At 56.3% G+C, this 21354-nt stretch overlaps 1 protein-coding gene across 1 annotated transcript in view; it reads left to right on the forward strand.

Annotated features, from left to right (window-relative positions):
- RET (ret proto-oncogene) overlaps positions 1 to 21354 on the forward strand; it is a 55599-nt gene that overhangs the window by 20524 nt on the left and 13721 nt on the right. Inside the window, 12 exon segments of the mRNA XM_021072832.1 lie at positions 4765 to 5028; positions 6933 to 7106; positions 7109 to 7219; positions 9498 to 9739; positions 10911 to 11106; positions 12352 to 12551; positions 14954 to 15047; positions 15050 to 15211; positions 16247 to 16372; positions 17085 to 17195; positions 17428 to 17550; positions 18682 to 18938. Coding sequence (XP_020928491.1) covers positions 4765 to 5028; positions 6933 to 7106; positions 7109 to 7219; positions 9498 to 9739; positions 10911 to 11106; positions 12352 to 12551; positions 14954 to 15047; positions 15050 to 15211; positions 16247 to 16372; positions 17085 to 17195; positions 17428 to 17550; positions 18682 to 18938 — 2060 coding nt within the window.

Genomic DNA, 21354 nt, shown 5'->3' on the forward strand with positions numbered 1-21354 from the left:
CACTCTGAAGAGGCTGCACAGCCTGTGAAACTGGAGACCCCTGATGGCCCTTCCCAGGCTCTCCTCACTCACCCACTGGGATTGGCCACATCATTTGTGGGGCCCAGTGTAGAATGAAGATGTGGGCCCCTTGTTCTAGAATTATGAAGGTTTTCATAGGACAGTGACAGCAGAGCATTACACCAAGCGTGGGGCCCTGTGGGCTCCCCAGGCCACCCCCACTTGAGGCCAGCCCTGCATCCACCTCCTCATTCTCTGCTTTGGACCATGTGTTTTTCTATCTAAAAGTGTTTGTGACAAGGAGGAGCATTAAGGCAGCCATGCCCTGAGCACGGACCACCTGGGAGGCATTTTAAGTGCATTTAAGTCTGTTTCTGCTCATAATCATTGCCCGACCCACAAATCCCTTTTGGCAGCAACAGACTGGGCCCCACATGGATCCCATGGGGCCTGGCTCTGTGAGATGAGAGCTGCAGGGCCCATTCTCCCCGGCACATGTGGTTTGTGTAGTTCGGACTGGACCAGCTTGGTAGCGGGTAAGGGGTTCCTGGGAGCACAGTCCCCTCCCACCTCCCAGCTCCGGAACCACAGAAAGTGCGTGTGCTCAAGGGCCCCTCAGAGGAGGAGCCATTCTGGATCTACTCTTCCCGACCTGGCAGGTAGGGACCTCTGAGCAAGCATCTGCCCCAGACAAGATACAGCTGCAAGGCCCTCCCGAGAGTGGCTCTGAGGGCCACCAGTTTATGCACAGGTGACCAGAGCCAGGAATGTGCGTCCCAAGAGAATGAGCCAAGCCGAGAGAAGCCATGATCCTCTCCTGACCTAAGCTCACACACTGTCCCCTTGCTGCTACTCCGGGGGCCAGAACGCTGCAAGCCTCACCTCTCCACAGAGGGGTCTGGCACACCAACGAAAGCTGGTGGCCTGTGGGCTGGAAGACACAGGCTGCCCTCGGCTGTATGCCATCCTGTGGATCCCACCCAACCCAGGCTCCCCCCGCTCCCTGGCAGAGTTCCCTGTGGCTTTGGGGGTTGAGAAACAGTGAGTCCTCAGGGGCCTCCTTCCACTGCGATCTGGTGTTCCTGACTTTCAGTGAACCTGGGTCACGGCTCAGGGCTTGGTCTGGGGATGGAGCCTCCCTGGCAGGCAGATCCCAGGCCCAGTCAGCTGGTGGCCAAGGGCACGGTGGTTGCAGGGCCCAGCCCTTGTGATGTGGGGCTGTGCAGGCTGGTGAGGGATGTGCTGCTGGAAAGACTGCTTTACAAATTCCCATGCTCTTGCTGTCCATGTGTGTGCCCTGGTGCATACAAATAACTTTCCTTTTTTCCAGCCTCAGTGTCTGTGTTTGCAAAGCAGTGGTCCCATTGGTGCACCTCCACCTGGGGCTGCGAGGAAGCTGGAGGGTCACTGTGTGCATGGGGGCTTGGCCTTGCACTGTGTAGGAGGCAGGTGCCATCTAGCTGGCTGCATTCATCCCCCAGGGCACTGTTGAGAGGCGGTGGGAGGCTGCAGCGGCCAGGTCCTCTGGAGAAGGTGGGGGTGGGGGGAGGGAGAGACGTTCCTCCTCTTGTCTGTAGGGCAGTGAGCATCAGCTTCCTAGCCCCTTCCCCAGACCCCTCCCTCCCCCGTCCACACAGCTCCCCCCAGACCCTCTGACCTTGTGGGAGGTTGGAGGAAAAAGAAACGGCTGCTGGTGATGCGGGCCCTTGTCTTGGGCAGCAGAGTGGTGCCTGGTTCTGATCCCCCTTCTGAGCCTGTCTTCCGGGACCTGGCCTTCATGGGGCTGGATAGGGGGCTAGGAGACCCTCTGATTTCTGGGAAGAGGCTGGGTGGCCCCCTGAGGAGGGCAGACCCCAGGTTACTCTGCCAGGCCGCATTGTGGGGCTCCAACACACTCCTGGTGGGAGGTGGCAGCCAGGCTCTGTCAGGGACCCCTCTGCAGCTGTCCCTCCCTTCCTATCAGGTGAGGAGATAGCAGCGATGAGCAGTGTTGTAGGGTCCACTTTGGGCCCCCAAACTCTGGGAGTGTGGGTGCTTCTCCCGGGAATGGAGCCTGCAGGGTGAATCCTCACTGTGTGCTGACTCTTGGAGGACCTGTCAGCTGTGGCCCATCACTCGGCCCAGCTTGCAGAAGGCCTGATCTGAGCCAGAGCCATCGGCTGCCCTGTAACAGCAGCAGAGAGGAGGCCAGCCTTGCAGCTGTTCAGGGCCAACACAGCCCTTTGCACTGCCTCCCATCCCTTCTGAGGGTCAGCTACTAAATCCCCAAAATGGAGCCCTGAGGGCATCTGGAGGGCATCCCGTGTCCCCATGGGCCAGTGCAGAGAGGAGAATGTGTTTCCATGTGGGCTGCTCCTGCCTGTGGTCTCTGCATGGAGACCCTGGGTGGGGGAAGCAGGGTCCCAGCACTGCCTTCCCAGAGTCCCCAGTGAGACTTCATCACTGGGCTTTGGCGGCCTCCCCCTGGGTGGCAGGCAGTGTGATGCTCTGGGGTGGAGCCTCCCTCAAGAGGCTGCGAGGCAGGAAGACCACGGCACAGAGCCTGAAGGTCCCAGGCTGCCCATCCCTGTGCTGCACCTGCAGAGGCCCAGTAATGCTGGCCCCACCCCAGGGATAGACCCTCTAGGGAGCAGCTTCTGAAGGTCTGGAAGGTCAGCAACATGCATGTGCCCCCCTTCACTCCATCTCTGTTTTTTAGATTTTTTTTTCTTTTTGCTGCTCCTGCAGCGTGTGGAAGTTCCTGGGGATTGAACCTATGCCTCAGTTGTGACCTACGCCAAAGCCGTGGCAATGCTGTTTAGTGTGGGATATGCAGGGCCAGGCCTTTGGCCCTTGACAGAGCCTCTCTCCCTTGCCCCTCCTCCTCTCCCCCTTTCTCATTAACCCCCTTTCTCTTTCCCCTCCTTCCCTTTCTCCTGCCCCCTCTCTCCCCCTGGTTCTGTGGTCCTGGCCTGGCTGGCAGGGTAACACCCTTGCTGGTCAGGCAGGATCAAGTGCACATTTCCCGCCAAGTGGGCAGTCCCAGCCTGGCTGCCTTTGAGGTCATCCTTGGGAAATGTTCCTAATTCCTAGCTCCTAGTTTTCTTACTGTTTTACCACTTTGGGATCCAGAAGGTCTTGCCTGTTCTCTTCACCTGACTTCACTTGACACTTGATCGTTTCCTACACCCACCTGTGTCTTCAAGGCCCCAGGCAGCCTCAGGGTGTCCTCTGCTGGTGCAGAGAGGACCAACTAGTCACCCTGATGGCTGCAGGAGAAGCGGGATGCATGTGGGAATAAACCAATTGAAAGGAGAAATCAGTTACGCCCACGTACAGTATTTCTAATGTTTGCTTTATCTGGCGATTTTTTGGTGTGCTTTGTAGAGGTTTTGAAGCATTGTTGGCACATTTATCCATCTTTTTTAAAGTTCTTACTGTTTTTTAGAACTTTTCTTATGATGAAAAATGTTTTATCATGAAAAAAGTCAGCCAAGTAGTAGGACAAGTACCCCATGGACTCACTGCGGCTAAGGTCAGCCCCGCCTTCCTCGTGGCATTTCCAGCTCTACCCACAGCTTCTTAGGCAAAATTTACATAGGTTGAAATGCACAAATCTTAGCTGTGCATTGTTGACAGGCAGCTGGGCCCATGTGACCCACACCCCTGACAAGACTCAGGAGCCTTTATGTTCCCTGGAACGTCCCACCTGCCCTTCGAAGTCTCTTGCCTTCCTCCACCCCCAGCAGCTACCCAGTCTGATTTCTTCCACCTAAAATCAGTCTGGAACCCTGCCATGTGGTTCCACTGCACTGCTCCTTCTGCTTCCTGTGACATCTGTGCGATCCATCCAGGCTGTCACCTCTTCACACCCTGTCCTGGCCACGCAGGGTCCCATGTGCGACATACCACCATTTGCCTATCCATTCCCCCACTGGAGCACATCTGGGCTGTTTCCAGTTCTTGGCTCTGTGAACAACTCCACCATTGGTGAATAAGTCATTTGATGGACATGTATTTTCATTTCTCTCAGATAAATGGAGCAGAATTTCTGGGTCATATGCTATGAGTGTGTTTGACTTCATCTATAGATTTGTTACTTAAAGGGCTTTGTTCATCTTGGGCGACTTCTGCCTGCCTGGCTTGTCTGGCAGTGTCTTGTCCACTTGAAAACTCTGACTCCATGTGATTTGCTCAGAAGCCTGGGCGAACTCCCAGCTGAGTAGGTTACTTGTTTATTGAACTTGAGTAATCAAGAATGACTTTGCCACTGTTTTATGCTGCCTCACTTCTTTTTCTGTTTTAAAGCGGTGTTTTTGCAATTAATGTTTAGTTATACAAATAATAGTTTGTTGATGTTCTTAGGACTACAGATGAGAAAGACCCTACTAAAATCAGAATTTTACTTTTTTTTTTTTACTTTTATGGAGGTTCCCAGACTAGGGGTTGAATTGGAGCTGCAGCTGCCTGCCTACGCCACAGCAATGTGGGATCCAAGTGGTGTCTGCTTACCTACACCACAGCTCAGGGGAACTCCAGATCCCTAACCCACTGAGCGAGGCCAGGGATCAAACCTGCATCCTCATGGATGTTAGTTGGGTTCATTAACTTCTGAGCCATGATGGGAACTCCTAAGATCAGAATTTTGAGTGAATTTTATTTTTTGGTCCACAAAGAAGCTCTTCTTAAAATCTGAAATACAGCAACTGGGGAACACTGGCCTCCCTGGGAGGCTGTTCCAGGCTCTGCTGTCACCTCTTTCACATGCCTCCCTGCTTCTTGCAGCCCCGCTGGGACTCTACTTCTCAAGGGATGCCTACTGGGAGAAGCTGTACGTGGACCAGCCGGCAGGCATGCCTCTGCTCTACGTCCACGCCCTGCAGGATGTCCCCGGGGAGGTGCCCAGCTTCCGCCTGGGCCAGCACCTCTATGGTGTCTACCGCACACGGCTGCACGAGAATGACTGGATCCGCATCCAGGAGGACACGGGGCTTCTCTACCTTAACCAGAGCCTGGACCACAGCTCCTGGGAGAAGCTCAGCATCCGAAGTAAGGGAGAACCCTTGACACCCCCCCCCAACACACACATCTCACCCCGACACCCACCACCTTGCCTCATCCTCCTGTGGCGCGCATCACACAGATGGTGGCTTTCCCTATGACTCCTGTGACTCCCATTGCCTAAGAGTGGAGGGAGGGAGATGAGGCTGGCCTGCCTCTGTGTTTAGCCTGGTGAGGGAACCATTGATGACCCCTGGGCCTTCGGAGGCAGTTAGGATTTTGGAGAACCCATGTGAAGGATTTGGGTGCCCTTTCCATGCTGGATCCAGGTGCCTCTTCCAGTTGGGTTAACAAGGCTTTGAGCTTGTGAGAAAGGCATTAAGAGGGAAAGAAACCCAGGTCTTGATTTAGCAGAGGATCTAGAACCTGCTGGAAAGCCTGTCATCCCATCAGCAGAAAACTGCCCTTGGCACCTGGTGGGGACGTGGCCTGGTGCCAGGGAGGAAAATAGAGCAGGGGAAGGCCTAGCCAGTGCCTCAGTGCAGGGATCCAAGCTGGAGTGAAGGCCACATGTGACACTGGTTCTTGAGGGGAGGGGGTTGTGGAACAGAGTTTTGCCTTATGGCACAAAATGGTGATCACACAGCCAGGATCTGCCCTGCTGAGCACCTCTTCCAGAAACATGGCCTTCTTGGACCCTCACACCAGCCCTGAGCTCCCAAGTGTGGTGAGAGGCAGGCCTACCTGTGAACACAGAACAGGTGGTGCTACCCAGTAGGGACAGAATAGCCGCACCTATCCGACAAGTGAAGCCAGGGTCCCAAGGAAAGATATCCCCTCCCCGTTGCCCGCTGAGGGCACCCCAGATAGTTCCTGGTGGAGGTAGCACTGGAGATAGGTCTTGGTTCTGCACACACTTAGTGGCCACCATCTTCATCTCGAGCCCCCAGTGGGGAACTTGAAGAACCAGGGCCCCTGGGGTGGAGGCCAGGGTGGAGTTTGCTGAGGATCTGAGTTTTCATAGGAGGCCTGTTTTGTTCATGATTGGAAAGCAGCCTCATGTCCCTATCAGACCCAGGCAGGAGACAAAGCACAGTAATTTGAACTGGGAACATTTGTATAGAGAATTATTAACCCCAGCAGGGGACTGGAACAGCAAAGTTCAGGCTAAGAAGCACAGAGAACCAATGACTTTGAGAAGAGCAGATGTGAGAGGCAGCCACTTCCCTGTGGTGGAGATAGAGGCTCCAGGAAGAGCCCCCTACCCCAGGTGAGAGCCCAATTGGTTGGAAGGGAAGTCACTGTGGTGCCTCCATGATGGAACTTGCCAGAAATCCCCTATAGGAGTTCCCACTATAGTGCAGCGGGTTAAGAATCTCACTGCAGCGACTTGGATCACTCCAGAGGTGCAGGATCGATCTTAGCCTGGTGCAGTGAGTTAAAGGATCTGACGTTGCTGTGACTGCAGCTCAGGTTCAGACCCTGGCCCAGGAACTTCCATTGCCGTGGGTGCAGCCATAAGAAAGAGGGAGGAAGGAAGGAAAAGATCCTGTCTCTAGGTTCTGGGAAGTCTGTGTCTCTGCAGAGGTGCTCCACAGTGAAACTGCCTGGGGGAGGGCGGGGAAGGGGTCCCCTTTTGTGGCAAGAGCCCACCTAGAAGCTCTCTACCTGGTGTTAGACCCAGGGCTCAGGGCACCTCCCTGGGGCGGAGGGTATGTGAGCTGAGACCTGAATAGCAAGAGAGGTGGGTATGTAAAACACCCCCAGGCTGAGGGAGCAGAAGGGCCCTGAGGTGGCCAGGGCAGCAGTGCACCAGCAGAGCCCTCTGGACCATGGAGAGGACTGAACTTTCCACCAGCCCTGAGCTCCTGCCCCACCCCCGCCACCGCCCCCCACCTGGCAGGTGTGGCTGACGCCACACCACACTTGACTTCTCACTTCTCTCTCTGCAGACGGCGGCTTCCCCCTGCTCACCGTTTACCTCCAAGTTTTCCTGTCACCTGCGTCCCTTCGAGAGAGCGAGTGCCAGTGGCCAGGCTGTGCCCGAGTGTACTTCTCCTTCATCAATGCTTCCTTCCCGGCTTGTGGAGCCCTCAAACCCCGGGATCTCTGCTTCCCGAGGCAAGCCTGTCCTTCCGCATTCGGGAGAATAGGCCTCCTGGAACCTTCCACCAATTCCGCCTGCTGCCTGTACAGTTCCTCTGCCCCAACGTCAGTGTAGCCTACAGCCTCCTGGGAGGTGAGTGCCGGCCACGTGGAGCTGTCCCTCAGTGCCACAGACTGTGGTCTTGCCATACGAGCCATCCATTCTAGTCTCCACCACCACATCATCCATTCATTCAGAAGTCCATGAGGCTCTAGTGTGTGCCCGCCATGGGTAGGCACTGTTCTAGGGGAACAAATCAGGCCAAAATCCTGCCTGCCTAGAGCTTTGATTCCTGGGAACACTCATACTAGGGAACTTGGGTGGCCTCTGAAGGGACCAGGGGGAGGGCATGGAGCAGGGGGGACCCCATCTCAGATCAGGTGGCTGAGAAAGGGGCACTGGAGCAGAGACCGAGGGTACCAGGCAAGCAGGGTGAACTGCTTTGAGAGCATGGAGGTGAGACCCCCTGTGTAGCTGGAGGACTGAATGATGGCTATGTGGAAGCTGCTGAGGGCAGAGAAGTTCCTGGGAAGGAGGCTGGGCTTCCCCTTGAAGGAATGGGGAATCATGGAAGACGTCTGAGGGGGTCCTTGATAGGACCTGATTTAACTTTAAAAGATTAGTCTGGCTGCTGTATTAGAAATGGTTCAGCTGAGTTCCTGTTGTGGCACAGAGGAAACGAGTCTGAACCCAACTAGTATCCATGAGGATGCAGACTTGACCCCTGGCTTTGCTCAGTGGGTTAGGGGATCTGGTGTTGCTGTGAACTGTGGTGTAGGTTGCAGACGAGGCTCAGAGCTTGAGTTGCTATGGCTGTGGTGTAGGCCAGCAGCGGTAGCTCCGGTTTGACCCCTAGCCTGGGAATTTCCATATGCACAGGTTTGGCCCTAAAAAAAAAGAGAGAGAGAGAGAGATGGTTCACAGTGGGTTGAGGGGGGAAGCCAGGAAACAATCAAGAGGCAGGAGAAATCCTTGAATGAGAGGATGAGGACTGGGGTGAGGGTGGAAGCCTTGGGGCAAACAAGAGGCATGCAGATTCTGAGTGTGTTTCAAAGGAAGATCCAGCAGGTTTTCCTGGTGAGTTGGATGTGAGGTGCTGGAAGAAAGAGGGAACCAAACATGGTTCCAGGATTCTGCCTGGGCAGCTGCAAGGACACCTACCCTTGCCACCTGATGGCCCTGCCACACGATGGCCCTGGGGAGGCCAGGAGCTGGCATGGGGGAGAAGGGGTTGGATTCCAATGGAGGTGAGCGTTAAACCACTTAAAGGCAAGGAACTGGGACTGAAAAGGGACACTCAGTAGCTGGACCACTAGTAAGTAGAACCTGGATTCACACCAGGCTGAGGGCACACACACGGTAATAATGTTAAAGAAAATCTCAATAAAGTAAGTAAAGGGTCACTCACACTCCCCCAGCATCCTTCCATTTGCCCTGCACAGGGAGTGGTGTCTTTGTACAAGATTGCCAGCAAAGCATATGGTTTAGCATGCTGCCCCTTTTTGCTAAAACAGCCCATGATTAAATTTTGATTTTGTTGAGCGGCAGGGCCGGCAGGGCGTGGGGGGAGTGTAACCATAAACAATAGAGGGAAGCATTATATGATAAGCATTTCCCACATGTGTAATTCACATGTAATGTATGGCTCTGTTGTGACCCCCCCCCTCCCCCGCATGGTTGGCTGTGGGGTGCTGAGGCACAGAGAGACAGAACGACCAAACTCAGGCCACGCAGTCAGAGTGTGGATAGGGTAGCAATTCAAACCAGGCAGTCAGAAATACTTGTATGGCAATGTAAACAGACCCTGAATGTCCACTGTGTTTGTCTTCCAGTGGTGAAATTGTGGCTTTATTCTTCCCATTATCTAAAATGAGCACACATTGCTTCCATAATTAAAAAAAAAGAAAAAAAAATTCCTAACTTTTTTTCAAAAACCAGCAAATGGTGGGAGCTGACAATCTGGGCCTGCAGTCCAGCTGAGCTGGTGCCAGCCCTTCCCATAGCAGAGGCAAGGTGGGTAGAGGGGTGTGCCCAGCCCTCCCAGGGTAGTCAGGATGAGGACCTGATGCAGGCTTCCTGGTCCCCACCCTTCTCCATGAGCACCAGTGACGCTGCAACCACCGTGGAAGCTTAGGGCACAATTCACTGCTAATTGTGCTTGGAGCGCTATGCCCCACGGTGGAGCTGAGGAGGAGCGTCAGGGCGGTGGAGGGGGTAGTGCAACCATAAACAACAGGGGGCTGCTGCCGCCCAGCTCTGTTCGCAGAGCCCATTCCCGTGCGCCTCTCCCAGTAGGCACCAGGGGGAGGCAGCTCAGCCTTTCCCCAACCCGGGAGTCATTCCCGGGGTTTCTGGTGTGTTTGGTGCTCAGGTGAGAGTCAGCCCTTCCGCTGCGCCGCCGACAGCCTGGAGGTGAGCACGCGCTGGGCCCTGGACCGTGAGCAGCGGGAGAAGTATGAGCTGGTGGCCGCGTGCACTGTGCGTGTGGGCGCACGCGAGGAGGAGGTGATGGTGCCCTTCCCCGTGACGGTGTACGACGAGGACGACTGTGCGCCCACCTTCCTCGGGGGCATCGACACTGCCAGCGCAGTGGTGGAGTTCAAGCGGAAGGAGGTGCCTGTTCCCCGCCCCCGGGTGCTTGTCCGGTGTCGGTTCTCTCTCTTCGTGTCTAAGTTCCTCCCTCCGCCATTGACTCCTAGCCAGACATGTGGCTGACCAGCCATGTAGTTACTTGTCATTCGTTTGTCTTTCAGTCTGTGGGATTTTCTGTTGCCCTCTGGGATAGCTGAGGAGAAAAAAGGAGACTAGGCCCGCCAGCACCCAGCTGACCCTGCTTGGGGGGAGGGGGTTGCAGGGTAGGGCGGCTGGGTTCCCAGCCTGTGCCGGACTCACATCTGAGGGGCGCACATGTGCCCCTGCGCGGGCGGGGCGCGCTGCCCGGAGGAGGGGAAGGGGACATTTGCCAGGAGGGCACCGCCTTCCCCGGGTTGTCAGCCGCTCAAGGGTTTGACTTTTGGGGTCAGGAGGTGGTTCCCAGGCAGTGAAGAAAGCCTGAATGGTGGATCCCACCGCGATCTCCCTGCCTGGCCCAGCCCGGCCCAGCCCTTCTCTGGTTCACTGAGGTGGAGCATGACTGCCACCTACTGGGCCTCGGCCCATCCTGCAGCCGGCAGGCCGGTGGAGTGAGGGGAGAATGGGGACCTATGTCGTCATTGCCTGCTTCTCTCCGCACCTCAGGGCAGGTTTGGCAGGTGGGTGGTAGGCAAACCCATTTTAAGGAAATGTCTCACAAACCTGGCAGGACCGCCTTGTGGTGACATTGGGGAGCCTTGGTTAGCAGTGAGAGCAGAGATGCCTTTGACTTTGCTCAGAACCTTCCTCATGATCTCCTCCAGCCTGGTGTACAGAAGATGCTTGGACACCTGGGCTTGTACCCCAGCTCTGATACTATCACTGTGTGACTCTGAGCTAACTCGCCCACCCTGTGGTGCCTGGTGTCCTCAGGGGAGAGTGGGGGTGCCCGCTGTGTTCTCTGGGGACCTGGATGAGATCTTGAGTGGAGCACCAGGGCATCTGCTCTAATCCATTCTTCCGGAAGATCTGTAGATGCCTAGCACATCTTCTGCACAGGTGAGGTGCAGTGGCCCAGGAAGGGTGAACCCAAGTGAGTCTGTCCCTAGAGCCAGCTCTGACTGCACACTTGGTCCACCTGTGGGGCACCTGCTCCCTCCCTCCATGGTCTCTGGCTTTAGGGACTCTAACTGGCACTCCCTCATCTCTGCAGGGCACTGTGGTGGCCACGCTGCGTGTCTTCGATGCAGATGTGGTGCCAGCATCTGGGGAGCTCCTGCGCCGGTACACGAACACACTGCTCTCCAGGGACACCTGGGCCCTCCAGACCTTCCGAGTAGAGCACTTGCCCAACGAGACCTTGGCCCAGGTCAACGGCAGCTTTGTGCGGGCCACCATACATGACTACAGTAAGAGGCCAGGCGTGGCCTGGATGGGCCCCCTAGGGTTAACCGGCAGCCCACTCTTGGGCAGGGCAGCACCCTGCGCGCGCGCGCGCGCACACGCACACCACACACACACACACACACACACACACACACACACACACACACACACACCTGTCCTGGCCCCCTGGGCCCCAGACAGCTTCCCCTTCCACCCCCACCCCTGCCCTTCCTTATTTCTGCTGGGCTTGCCTCAGCCACTTTGGTGGTGCCCACAGGCTCCCCTCTCTCCCTGAACTGTCCCAAGGACCCCCTGGCATCCCCCATGCTGACCCCTCTGGGGCTCACTGCTCCTGCCAACACATATGTCATCACCTGAGGCCTTCCTCTGGGCCCTGGCATCTACTTTGCCACCTGCCAGGTGCCAAGTGCCCAGGGATTATTGCCTTTACCCCAACTCCCGACAACTCTGCTAAGGTGGCAGGAGCGTGTTGATGTCCAATGGCAGCTCCGTGTCCTAGAGTTGGAAGGTTCTGAGTTGGTTGTCCTGTCTGCTCTGGGAATGCACCCACCTTCAGGGCTAAGCCCAGGTGGCCACAGCACTCACCTGCAGGGCAGGACATCCTCAGTACCTGCCAGGCTGCCCTGCTCTCCTGCTGGTGCTTTCCAGGGCCACCTTTCACCCCACTTGCACTTGGGTTCTTGCTTGGGGATCTGCTTCTGGGAAACCCAGGATCACAGGTGCCTTTACCAGCTTCTGCCTGGCCCGGCCCTATCAGCTTCTCATCCTCCTCTCCCCCACCAAGCCTCTGAAGGCCTCTGTCCCATGCGAGGGAAGTGTCATCCTTGCCCCCAGTCACTCACTCTGTACACATGTGTGCCACAGCCCCCCTTTTCTGCCCCTACTATAGCCTTGGCACATGGCAGGTGCATAGAAGTATGGAAGCGCCCAGATGCTGGAGGCCTGGGGGGTCCGAGGGGTCTTTACCCTGTGTGTGCCTACCCCGCACATATCACACATTGCACATGCAACGCACACACGGGTTACCAGATTACCTCCCAGCTGAGAGGGGTGTTCTGGGCTTCCAGCTCAGCACAGAAGCTAACATTTAAATAGTAGTTATAACTTAGTGCCTCCTGTCAAGTGTGTTATCTGCACTGTGTAGCTGGAAGTACCTGCTTGTGTTTGGGAGGAGGTGTGCAGGGGCGTGGGGCAGTGTTTCCCACCGGCAGGACCCCCACCCATCATCACTGTGCCCCCACCTGCAGGGCTGGTTCTCAACCGGAGCCTCTCCATCTTGGAGAACCGGGCGGTGCAGCTGGCCGTGCTGGTCAACGACTCAGACTTCCAGGGCCCCGGAGAGGGAGTCCTCCTCCTCCACTTCAATGTGTCCGTGCTGCCCGTCAGCCTGCACCTGCCCAGCGCCTACTCCTTTGCTGTGAGCAGGCGGGCCCACCGCTTTGCCCAGGTGAGCAACCACCTGCTGCCTGCCTGGGGAGGGGCGCATAGAGAGGGGGACCCCCAGGGTGGGGTCCTCTATTTAGCAGACTTCAAGTGGGGGGTGGGGGGTGGGCAACACCCCCTCCCTGAGCTAAGTCATAGACGGAGTGGCCTAGGGGAGCCATGAGCACAGATCCAGAGAGGCTGGGTCCATGGAAGTGGGACAGTCACAAGCTGGGCTGGTGGGCTCCAGAGACCCCTCTTTTTTGCCTTTTTGCCCTTTGTGGTATCTTTAAAGCGTGTTTTATGCTACTGAAAGAGCGGCACCAGGTAAATCTATGCATGCTGGCTTGGAAGGACATTCCTGGTGAATTAAGTGGAAAAGTGGTTTGTAGCAATACTGGTGTCACGTGGCTCCATATGTTCCAAAAGGAGTCTTCATTGCTGGGAGTTTGCAAGTGTGGGAATATGCAGGCAGCAGTTATCAGTGGCGCGCCCTCTGCAGGGAAAGACAGGGAGTGCTTCTACTTTTTGTTTTCCAGCAAGTTTGTTTGCTAGAGCTTATTTTGCATTTCTCCTTGGAACATAATGACTAGAAGTGGAAAAAGTTAAAGTAGGAGTTCTCTTATGGCTCAGTGGATTAAGGATCCAGTGTTGTCATTGCAGCAGTTTGGGTTGCTGCGGTGGTGAGGGTTCATTCCCTGGCCCGGGGAACTTCTGCATGCCCAAAACAAATAAACAGCAAGTAATAAGTATTTATCAAAGGAGATAAGGGATAGATGGGGGTTATCTCTTCTTTTCATATTAACCAGTGTTTAGCATTTTGGTGCAGTTCTTTCTAGAATGTTTCTCTTAAGCACTTAAGATTTTCTTGCAGTTACTACACGCACATGCTGCCTCCTCCTATGGCACCTCTGTGGATGCATCCTCTTTAGAATGCCCTGTTTAGAGCCATGTATTTCCCCTCCAGTGGTTTTGCCACTTACTGTGGTTGGTTCCTATGCCCCCTCAACTCCTGGAAGCCACCCAGGGCCAGCCACCCATGTGTCCTCCAACCGCCCCCCCGGACACATCCAGGCTCCCTGACCTACCACCCACCCCTAGGCTTTTCCTGGAGGCAGGGGTCCAGGATAGTGGAGGGGCAAAGGGTCCTGAGGTATGTCCAGTGGGCCAGGCAGGAGCAGACGTTGCTGGATGTGGATCACCTGTACTCCAATAGACTCAGAAAACCACAGGGGATCCGAATCCCAGTCCAGCCTAGGACTTGATGTGACCTCTCACCCACTCTACCATTTTTATGAATGTAAATTGAGGGTAGTGTCCTTGGGCAATTTGGGGGATCACGGGAGAGAGTAGAAGTGAGTCCCCTTGGTATGGGAAAGTGCTCAGATACCAGGAGGTGGTTTTGTTGTGGTGTCACCGGTGGGCTTGGAGGAGCCTAGTTCTCTGCCTGGGCCTGAGCAGGACTGAGCAAGGGCCTGATGTGTGGCTACAGGCAGGGCTCTGTCCCCACTCATCCCCCACCAAACCTCCAGCCCTTGGCCTTGACTAGTCACAGCTTCTGATTTCAAGCCACTACAACCCTAATTTTAACTTGAATGGATGAAGGAGTAAAAAGGAGAGTTCAACTGGAGTTCCCGCCATGGCACAGTGGGTTAATGATCAGGCTTATCTCTGTGGTATTATGTTCGATCCCCGGCCCAGCACCATGGGTTAAAATCGACCTTGCCAGTGGTATAGGTCACAGATCCAGCCCAGATTCTATCGCTGGCCCAGGAATTTCCATATGCCCAAGGTTTGACCAAAAAAAAGAAAAAAAAATAGAGTTAATTGCCCAGGTCCAGGCCCCTGTGATCGCAACTGTCAGCCTGGCAACCCTGGGAGAAGCATTCCCTCTTTTCTGGGGGGTCCAGCCCAAGTCCCAGGAGGGCCCGTTGGGTCCCTTGTGGGCAATCCTGCAGGCTGGGTGCCAAGCTCTGACTAACTGGTGGGTGGCCCGGGCAGGGAGTGGACCACCCCAGCCACATGCACTAAAGATGGGAAGTGGCGGGCCCCAGAGCAACACTGGCCAGGCTGGAAGAGATGGGAGTGGGGAGCATCCGGGCAGCCTTTGTGTCTGAATGAGTGAGCAAGTGAGGGATGAGCCTGGCAAGCCAGCACCTCTCTGAGGGCCAGCCATGCAACCAGAGCCAGTGCTTCGTGTTCTCTCACCTTCCCTCCCAGCAGCAGGGTGGGCGGTGGTGTGATGGCCAGGGCTGCACGATGGCTCTGCAGGTTCCAGAGACATGGAGGGTAGGGAGGTCGAGGGAGCTACCATCCCTGGGCTGAGCAGGAAACTGTCCTGGACTCAGGCTGCCAGGAAGTCCCTCCAGCCACCATCCCAGGCAGACCAGCCACCCAGCTAAGGCACCCCCTGTGTCCCACACCTAGATTGGGAAAGTCTGCGTGGAAAACTGCCAGGAGTTCAGTGGCATCCATGTGCAGTACAAGCTGCAGCTCTCCAACGCCAACTGCAGTGCCCTGGGATAGTCACCTCGGCTGAGGACACCACGGGGACCCTGTTCGTGAATGACACGGAGGCGCTGCAGCGGTCCGAGTGTGCCCAGCTCGAGTACAAGGTGGTGGCTGTCGACCGGCTGACCCGCAGGCAAACCCAGGCCTCACTGCTTGTCACCGTGGAGGGGACATGTGAGTGCCAGGGCCGCACGGAGGGTCGGAATGGATGGGGTGTGATAGAGCCTCCGGCTTTTCCCACACGGAGGGGCCTGGTCCTCTCCCCCTCACTAACTGGAGGCTCCCCTGGCCTCAACCTCCTTCCCTCTAAGATGAGAACAACTATGTGTGCTGCGCCGCCAAGCTGGAAGGACGACAAGGACAAAGGGTGAATCTGTTTAGCTTCGAGAGACCACATTGTGGGTGGTTGCTACCTGTCACTACCCCATCAGCATGTCCTACACATGCACTCACTTTCAGGCTGATAGATAGAACAGAGGACCCTGGGAGTTCCTGTTCCCGTTGTCACTCAACAGATTAAGAACCTGACTAGTATCCATGAGGATGCAGGCTCGATCCCTGGCCTTGCTTGGTGGGTTAAGGATCGGCATTGCCTTAAGATGCAGCGAAGTTCGCAGATGTGGCTTGGATCCAGTGTTGCTGTGGCTGTGGTGTAGGCCAGCAGCTGCAGCTCTGATTTGACCCATAGCCTGGAAACTTCTGAACGCTGTGGCCCTAAGAAGAAAAAAAAAAGAAAGAAAATAATAGAGGCCCCGTGGTTAAATGTAAATTTCAGAAACAAGAAAAGTACAAGCAACTTGGGGAGTGTAAGTATATCTCACACAACTTTTGCAGGGTCTCTTAAAGATAGATTTCCAAGTGTGTTACCATGATATGAGGGAAATACTTACTATATAATTATGCATAAGCATGTATTCGCTGTGATCTGAAGTCCAGGTTTCACTGGGTGTCCTATGTATCATTGGCTGAGTGTGGTCACCTCACATCCTCTCTCTATACTTAATCTCAGCCCAGTAGCTGTCCCCGCTTTGGGACAATGGTACCACCCATTCCCCGTCAGGCCCCATCACTGCCCTTCACCCTGGTCCCTAGTTACTCCCTTCCCTTTGGGCTCAATGCAGCTCAGCCAGTGCTGCCTATATTCGTGGGTGCCTGGGCAGATACCAGGCCCAGGCTGGGCCCCCGTAACCTGACTTCTTCCACCCCCAGATGTGGCTGAGGAGCCAGGCTGCCCCCTGTCCTGCGCGGTCAGCAAGAGGCAGCCCGAGTGTGAGGAGTGTGGCGGCCTGGGCTCTCTGAATGGCAGGTGCGAGTGGAGACAGGGAGACGGCAAAGGTAGGCCCCCAGCAGAGCGGGGCGATCTGCCAGCCCCTGCGATGCCCCCCGCAACCCCTACGCTGTCTGTTCCCCAGTGCCTTATCCCCTGTCGTGGCTCCTGATGCCAGGAGAGGGTGGAGGTAAGTTCAGGGACCAGACCACACATTCAGGCTGGTGATCGCTGAGGGATCACAGGTGCCTGAGGCTACACTCTGGGCTTGGGGATGGCTGGGCTATAGCTAGAACATAGAGGCTCTAGCTGGAGGGTCCCTCTCCAGGGGGTTTGGCCCCAAGCAGTAAGGGCCTGAGCAGGCTCGGATGTGGACAGCAACTGGCTCTGAGCCCCGCCCATGGAGGGTCACTGTGAGGATCCTATTCATATTGTGGCCTTGAGAGGGTGCCAGTCTTATCTGGTCAGTTCTCATCTCTCCTGGCCTCCTTGATGTGAGGCCGGGTGCAGCCCTGAGTCTGCCCAGCCCCTCCGGGCCTCCCCACCCGGGCTGCCCTGTACATTCAGGACCCTGGAGCTCTCCTCAGGCATGTGCCTGCTGGTGGGGCTCCGTTCATGGTGGTTCTGCTCAGGCCTCAGTTTATTCCTCCTGGCGGGGAGTGGAGTGGGGCTGGGGGCCAGGTTGGCCTGGGGGGCCCTGGGGTGCAGCCCTTCTTGTCCTAGAGGTCTGCTCAGGTGAGTGCACCTTTGTGGTGATAACCGGCCTGCTGTATGTCATAGGAATCACCAGGAACTTCTCCACCTGCTCCCCCAGCATCAAGACCTGCCCTGACGGCCACTGTGATGCCGTGGAGAGCAAAGATGCCCACATCTGCCCCCAGGACTGCCTCCGTAAGCAGCCCTTGAGCCTCACATGCCACCTGAGCAAGGGCAGGACCTGGGATGGCTGAGGGTGTGGCCTCGCCATGTCTCTTGCCCTGGTGACCCAGACTTCTGAGCTCACTGCTCTCCCAGGGCCTGTGTATGCTGTTGTCAGGTGGGGAGGTGCATCTCAGGTGGTCCCAGCTGCTCAGGACCACGTAGAAGCTGAGTGGGCTGCTGAGCGGGCTATATCTGTCACCAGGGGGCGGCAGCATCATCGGTGGGCACGAGCCAGGGGAGCGCCGGGGGATTAAAGCTGGCTTCGGTATCTGCAACTGCTTCCCTGAGGAGAAGAAGTGCTTCTGTGAGCCGGAAGATAACCAGGGTCAGTGGATGGAGGAATGGCATGCTGGCAGGGGTCCCCACACCTCCCTGAACTTCAGAAGTGAGCGAGCGAGGGAGGAAATTGCAGCAAGACACAGAAACCCAGGAGACCGTTTTCCTTCTCTCAGAGGTCTTGGTGCCCCCATCTGTGCAGACAGGGAGCTGGGTCAGCACCTCTAAGACTGCCTTTAGGCCCCAAGTTCAATAGTGAATATTGGACTGGCAAATTAGTTCTTCTACTAGGTAACTCAGCATCTGCTTAGTTGTCCCTGTACAGAGCCCTTGCTGGGCCCTTGGCATTGGCCTACAGGGTCCCTACCCTCCCAACTGGAGCCTCCAGGTGCTCCTTATGAAGCAGCAGGTACACCACTGAGCACCTAAGGAGCTTTCCTGTCTGAGCCCAGTGGCATATGGAGGTTCCCAGGCTAGGGGTCTAATCACAGCTACAGCTGCCAGTCTACACCACAGCCATAGCAATGCCACATCCGAGCTGCATCTGCGACCTACACCACAGCTCACAGCAATGCAAGATCCTTAACCCACTGAGCGAAGCCAGGGATCGAATCCTCAACCTTATGGTTCCTAGTTGGATTCGTTTCTGCTGTACTTCGACAGGAACTCCTGAGCCCAGAGATGCTTTTCTGGTATTTGGGTTGTTACTGCCCGGCCCCAGGTCCTGAGCTACTTTGTTTTCTTCCTCACTTTATATAAAGAAAATTCAGGAGTTACCGTTGTGGCTCAGCGATAACAAACCCAACTAGTATCCATGAGGGTGCAGGTTCAATCCTTGGCCTCGCTCAGTGGGTTAAGGATCCAGCGTTGCTGCAAGCTGTGGTGTAAGTAGCAGACGAGGCTCAGATCCAGAGTTGCCATGGTCGTGGTGTAGACTGCAGCTGTGGCTGAGATTTGATCACTGGCCCAGGAACTTCATATGCTTCAGGTGCAGCCATAAAAAAAGAAAACACAAAAGCCCCTGGGAGGAGCTTTGCCTCCCTCCCCACCAGCCCTCCTGGGCTTCTGTGCACACGTCCTGGCTGTCGTGAGCCTGGGAGAGCTATGGTGCACTGACTCCGCTGGGTATGCGGGGACCCGTCCTAGAGTGTCATCTCACGCCCCCCTCCTCTACCTGCAGACCCGCTGTGTGATGAGCTCTGCCGCACAGTCATTGCGGCTGCTGTGCTCTTCTCCTTCATTGTATCCGTGCTGCTATCCACCTTCTGCATCCACCGCTACCACAAGAACGCCCACAAGCCGCCCATTGCCTCGGCTGAGATGACCTTCCGCCGGCCTGCCCAGGCCTTCCCGGTCAGCTACTCCTCATCTGGTGCCCGCCGGCCCTCGCTGGACTCCATGGAGAACCCGGTCTCTGTGGACGCCTTCAAGATCCCAGTGAGGTTCCAGGCGTGGCCTTGGGGCTGGGAAGGCAGCCCCTTGCGGGGGCCCTGCAGATGGTGCCTCTGGTTGCGGGCAGCTGGGAGGTGTGGAGGGGATGGAGCACTTGGAGCTCCCTGCTACCCTGTATCCTGCAGCCCACAGGGACTCATGCATCCTTGCCCTCCAGAAAGACACCATGAGCATTCCAGCCAACCCACCCTCACTGAGCTGCCTTCCAGGGAGGGCTCTGCCTGGCGGGTGGGTGGAGAGTACGGAGCAGGGTGAAGAATGACAACTGCCGATTTAAATGGACTGAGATCTGGGCCTTAGCGTACAGGGAGGGCAGGCCGTGTTGTACCTACCAGGGAATGAGATCTATCCTGCAGATGCTCCAAGAGCTGAGGGGAGGAAGAGCGGGGAGCCCTGAGGATGAATGTGGATTTTATTCTCAGAGGGTGTGACATCTGAGGGTTGGGGTCCATGTTTGCCTTCATTTCCGCAGGCTGCTTTGTGCGGGAGTCCCTCCATGTTGAGGGACTGTCCCTATCCAGCCAAGAGATGCTGCCAGGCAGGGACTTGGCCAGGGTGGCAGTGGCAGGGAAAGGAGCTGTTTGTGGCAGGGAGGGTGGGGGCGCTGAGGGCCCATTAGGGCACCTGCTGTGGAGCCAGGCCCTGGGGCTCTGTAACTGGCCGGCTGATGGAGAGGTGGCAGCCAGAGCCAGCAGACCTTCTGAGTCCTCACGCATGGCAGGGCTTGGGCCTGCAGTCGGCCTGTACTCCTCAGACATCACCCCTGGCATGGCCAGACTTCTCCCCAGCCTGCTGTGCCCCTTCAGTGTTCTGGCCAGAAATGCCCAGGGAGCTGGAAGTTGGGTTCTGGGAGGGCCTGAGGGCAGTGGTCAGAGCCGAGGATGCATGGGAGCAGAAGTTGCAAACACAAGGCTGGGTAGGGAGCATGGCAGCGTGTGTACCTCTGCAGGGGCCTCTGGGCGGGAAGCTCAACACCTGGGGGCTATGGCATGGGGCCCTGGCAGTCTGCAGCCTGAGCTAGGAGGTAGCCAGGGTTCATAGGAGGTGTCACACCAAGGGATGCTCACTCCTTGGTGAGGGTCTGGGCCTTGAGGGCCATTCCCAGATGTGGTGGCCACAGCAGCCTCCCTCTTGACTTTCCTAGTTCTAATCGGTCAGCAGGTAGGGTTCTCCAGCCTCCACCCCCAGCAGCAGCTCAGCTTCCACAGCAGGCCTGTGAAATGAACCATTTGATCCTGTTACACACCCTGGTGGTTTGTGGTGACACTCACAGCCAGAGTGATGCTGTCAGGGACAGAGTGTGGGGGATACGGGCCACCCCAACCCCATGTTGTCTCTAGGCTAAGGCACAGAGTGGCCAGAGCTAAGCCTGAGGCCCAAGGGCCACAGTGGCCAGCTCCACAGTCTTGGACTGTTTGGCTTTAGTTAAAGTGGGGAGAATGATTTTTAACAGTTTTAAGAGAATCAAATCAGTAACATCCAGACTGGCTTAGGGTCTCTGTGTGCAGTAAGCCATTATCCAATGTGGTGTCGGGGTGAGGACACCAGGGCAGCGATGATGGTGGTGTTGGCTTTGACCCTGATTCTGGGTTCTTGGGGAACCTGAGATACCAGGACACCTGGAAGCTGACTGGAAGTCTCCCCTGGCCATGGTGCTGGGAGGAGGCTGCCTTGGCACCCAGATACCAGAATACAAGGCTCTGGTCATTGGAGGGCAGTGGATCTCCAGAGGTGTTATCTCTGTTGAGGGGAGCCTGGCAGTACACGTGGTGAGCAGCACCTGAAGCCACAATTGCACCCAGGTGCAGGTAGCCTTGGGGAGGAGGACGCCCAGTACTGGCACAAGAAGGCAGGTTCCAGCCAGGCTTCAGCATCCCCAGTCAAAGTTCAAGTACACAGGACCTAGATGGGGATCTCAGAAGGTGCCCCAGAGTGGTCTTGAGTGGGTGTGGAATATGGCAGACATCAGTGGGAGGGCAGGTGGGTGGAAGGAAGCCTGCAGAGAGGGTATGCATAAGCTCGGGGCAGTGGCCATGCTTGCAGGAGGAACAGCTCTGCCCCGTGTTGGGGTGAAGGCTCCAGGGAGCATGGTGGTACCTTTCCAGGGATGCACCAGACACCTCCACCCATAGCTGGGGGTCCTGGGCTAGTAGGCAACTTGGCCACTGGTGCCAATTTGGTTCTCTTGGGAGTTCTGGGGGTGGTCTCTGAAGAGGGCACACAAGGCCTGGGCTGCTAGCCAGTCAGTGCCCTGTGGTCTGGTGTTCAAAACAGAGGTGGTGCCGCAAGGCCTGGCTTGACTCCCAAGGAAGAGGCCACACACACCCCTGTAAGCACCTATGGATGCTGAGTAAGCCCTGCATCCCTCGTTAGTAACAGAGGCCAGCAGGGGTGTGGGCAT

The sequence above is a fragment of the Sus scrofa genome, chromosome 14, assembly GCF_000003025.6.
Source record: "Sus scrofa isolate TJ Tabasco breed Duroc chromosome 14, Sscrofa11.1, whole genome shotgun sequence".
Taxonomy (NCBI): domain Eukaryota; kingdom Metazoa; phylum Chordata; class Mammalia; order Artiodactyla; family Suidae; genus Sus; species Sus scrofa.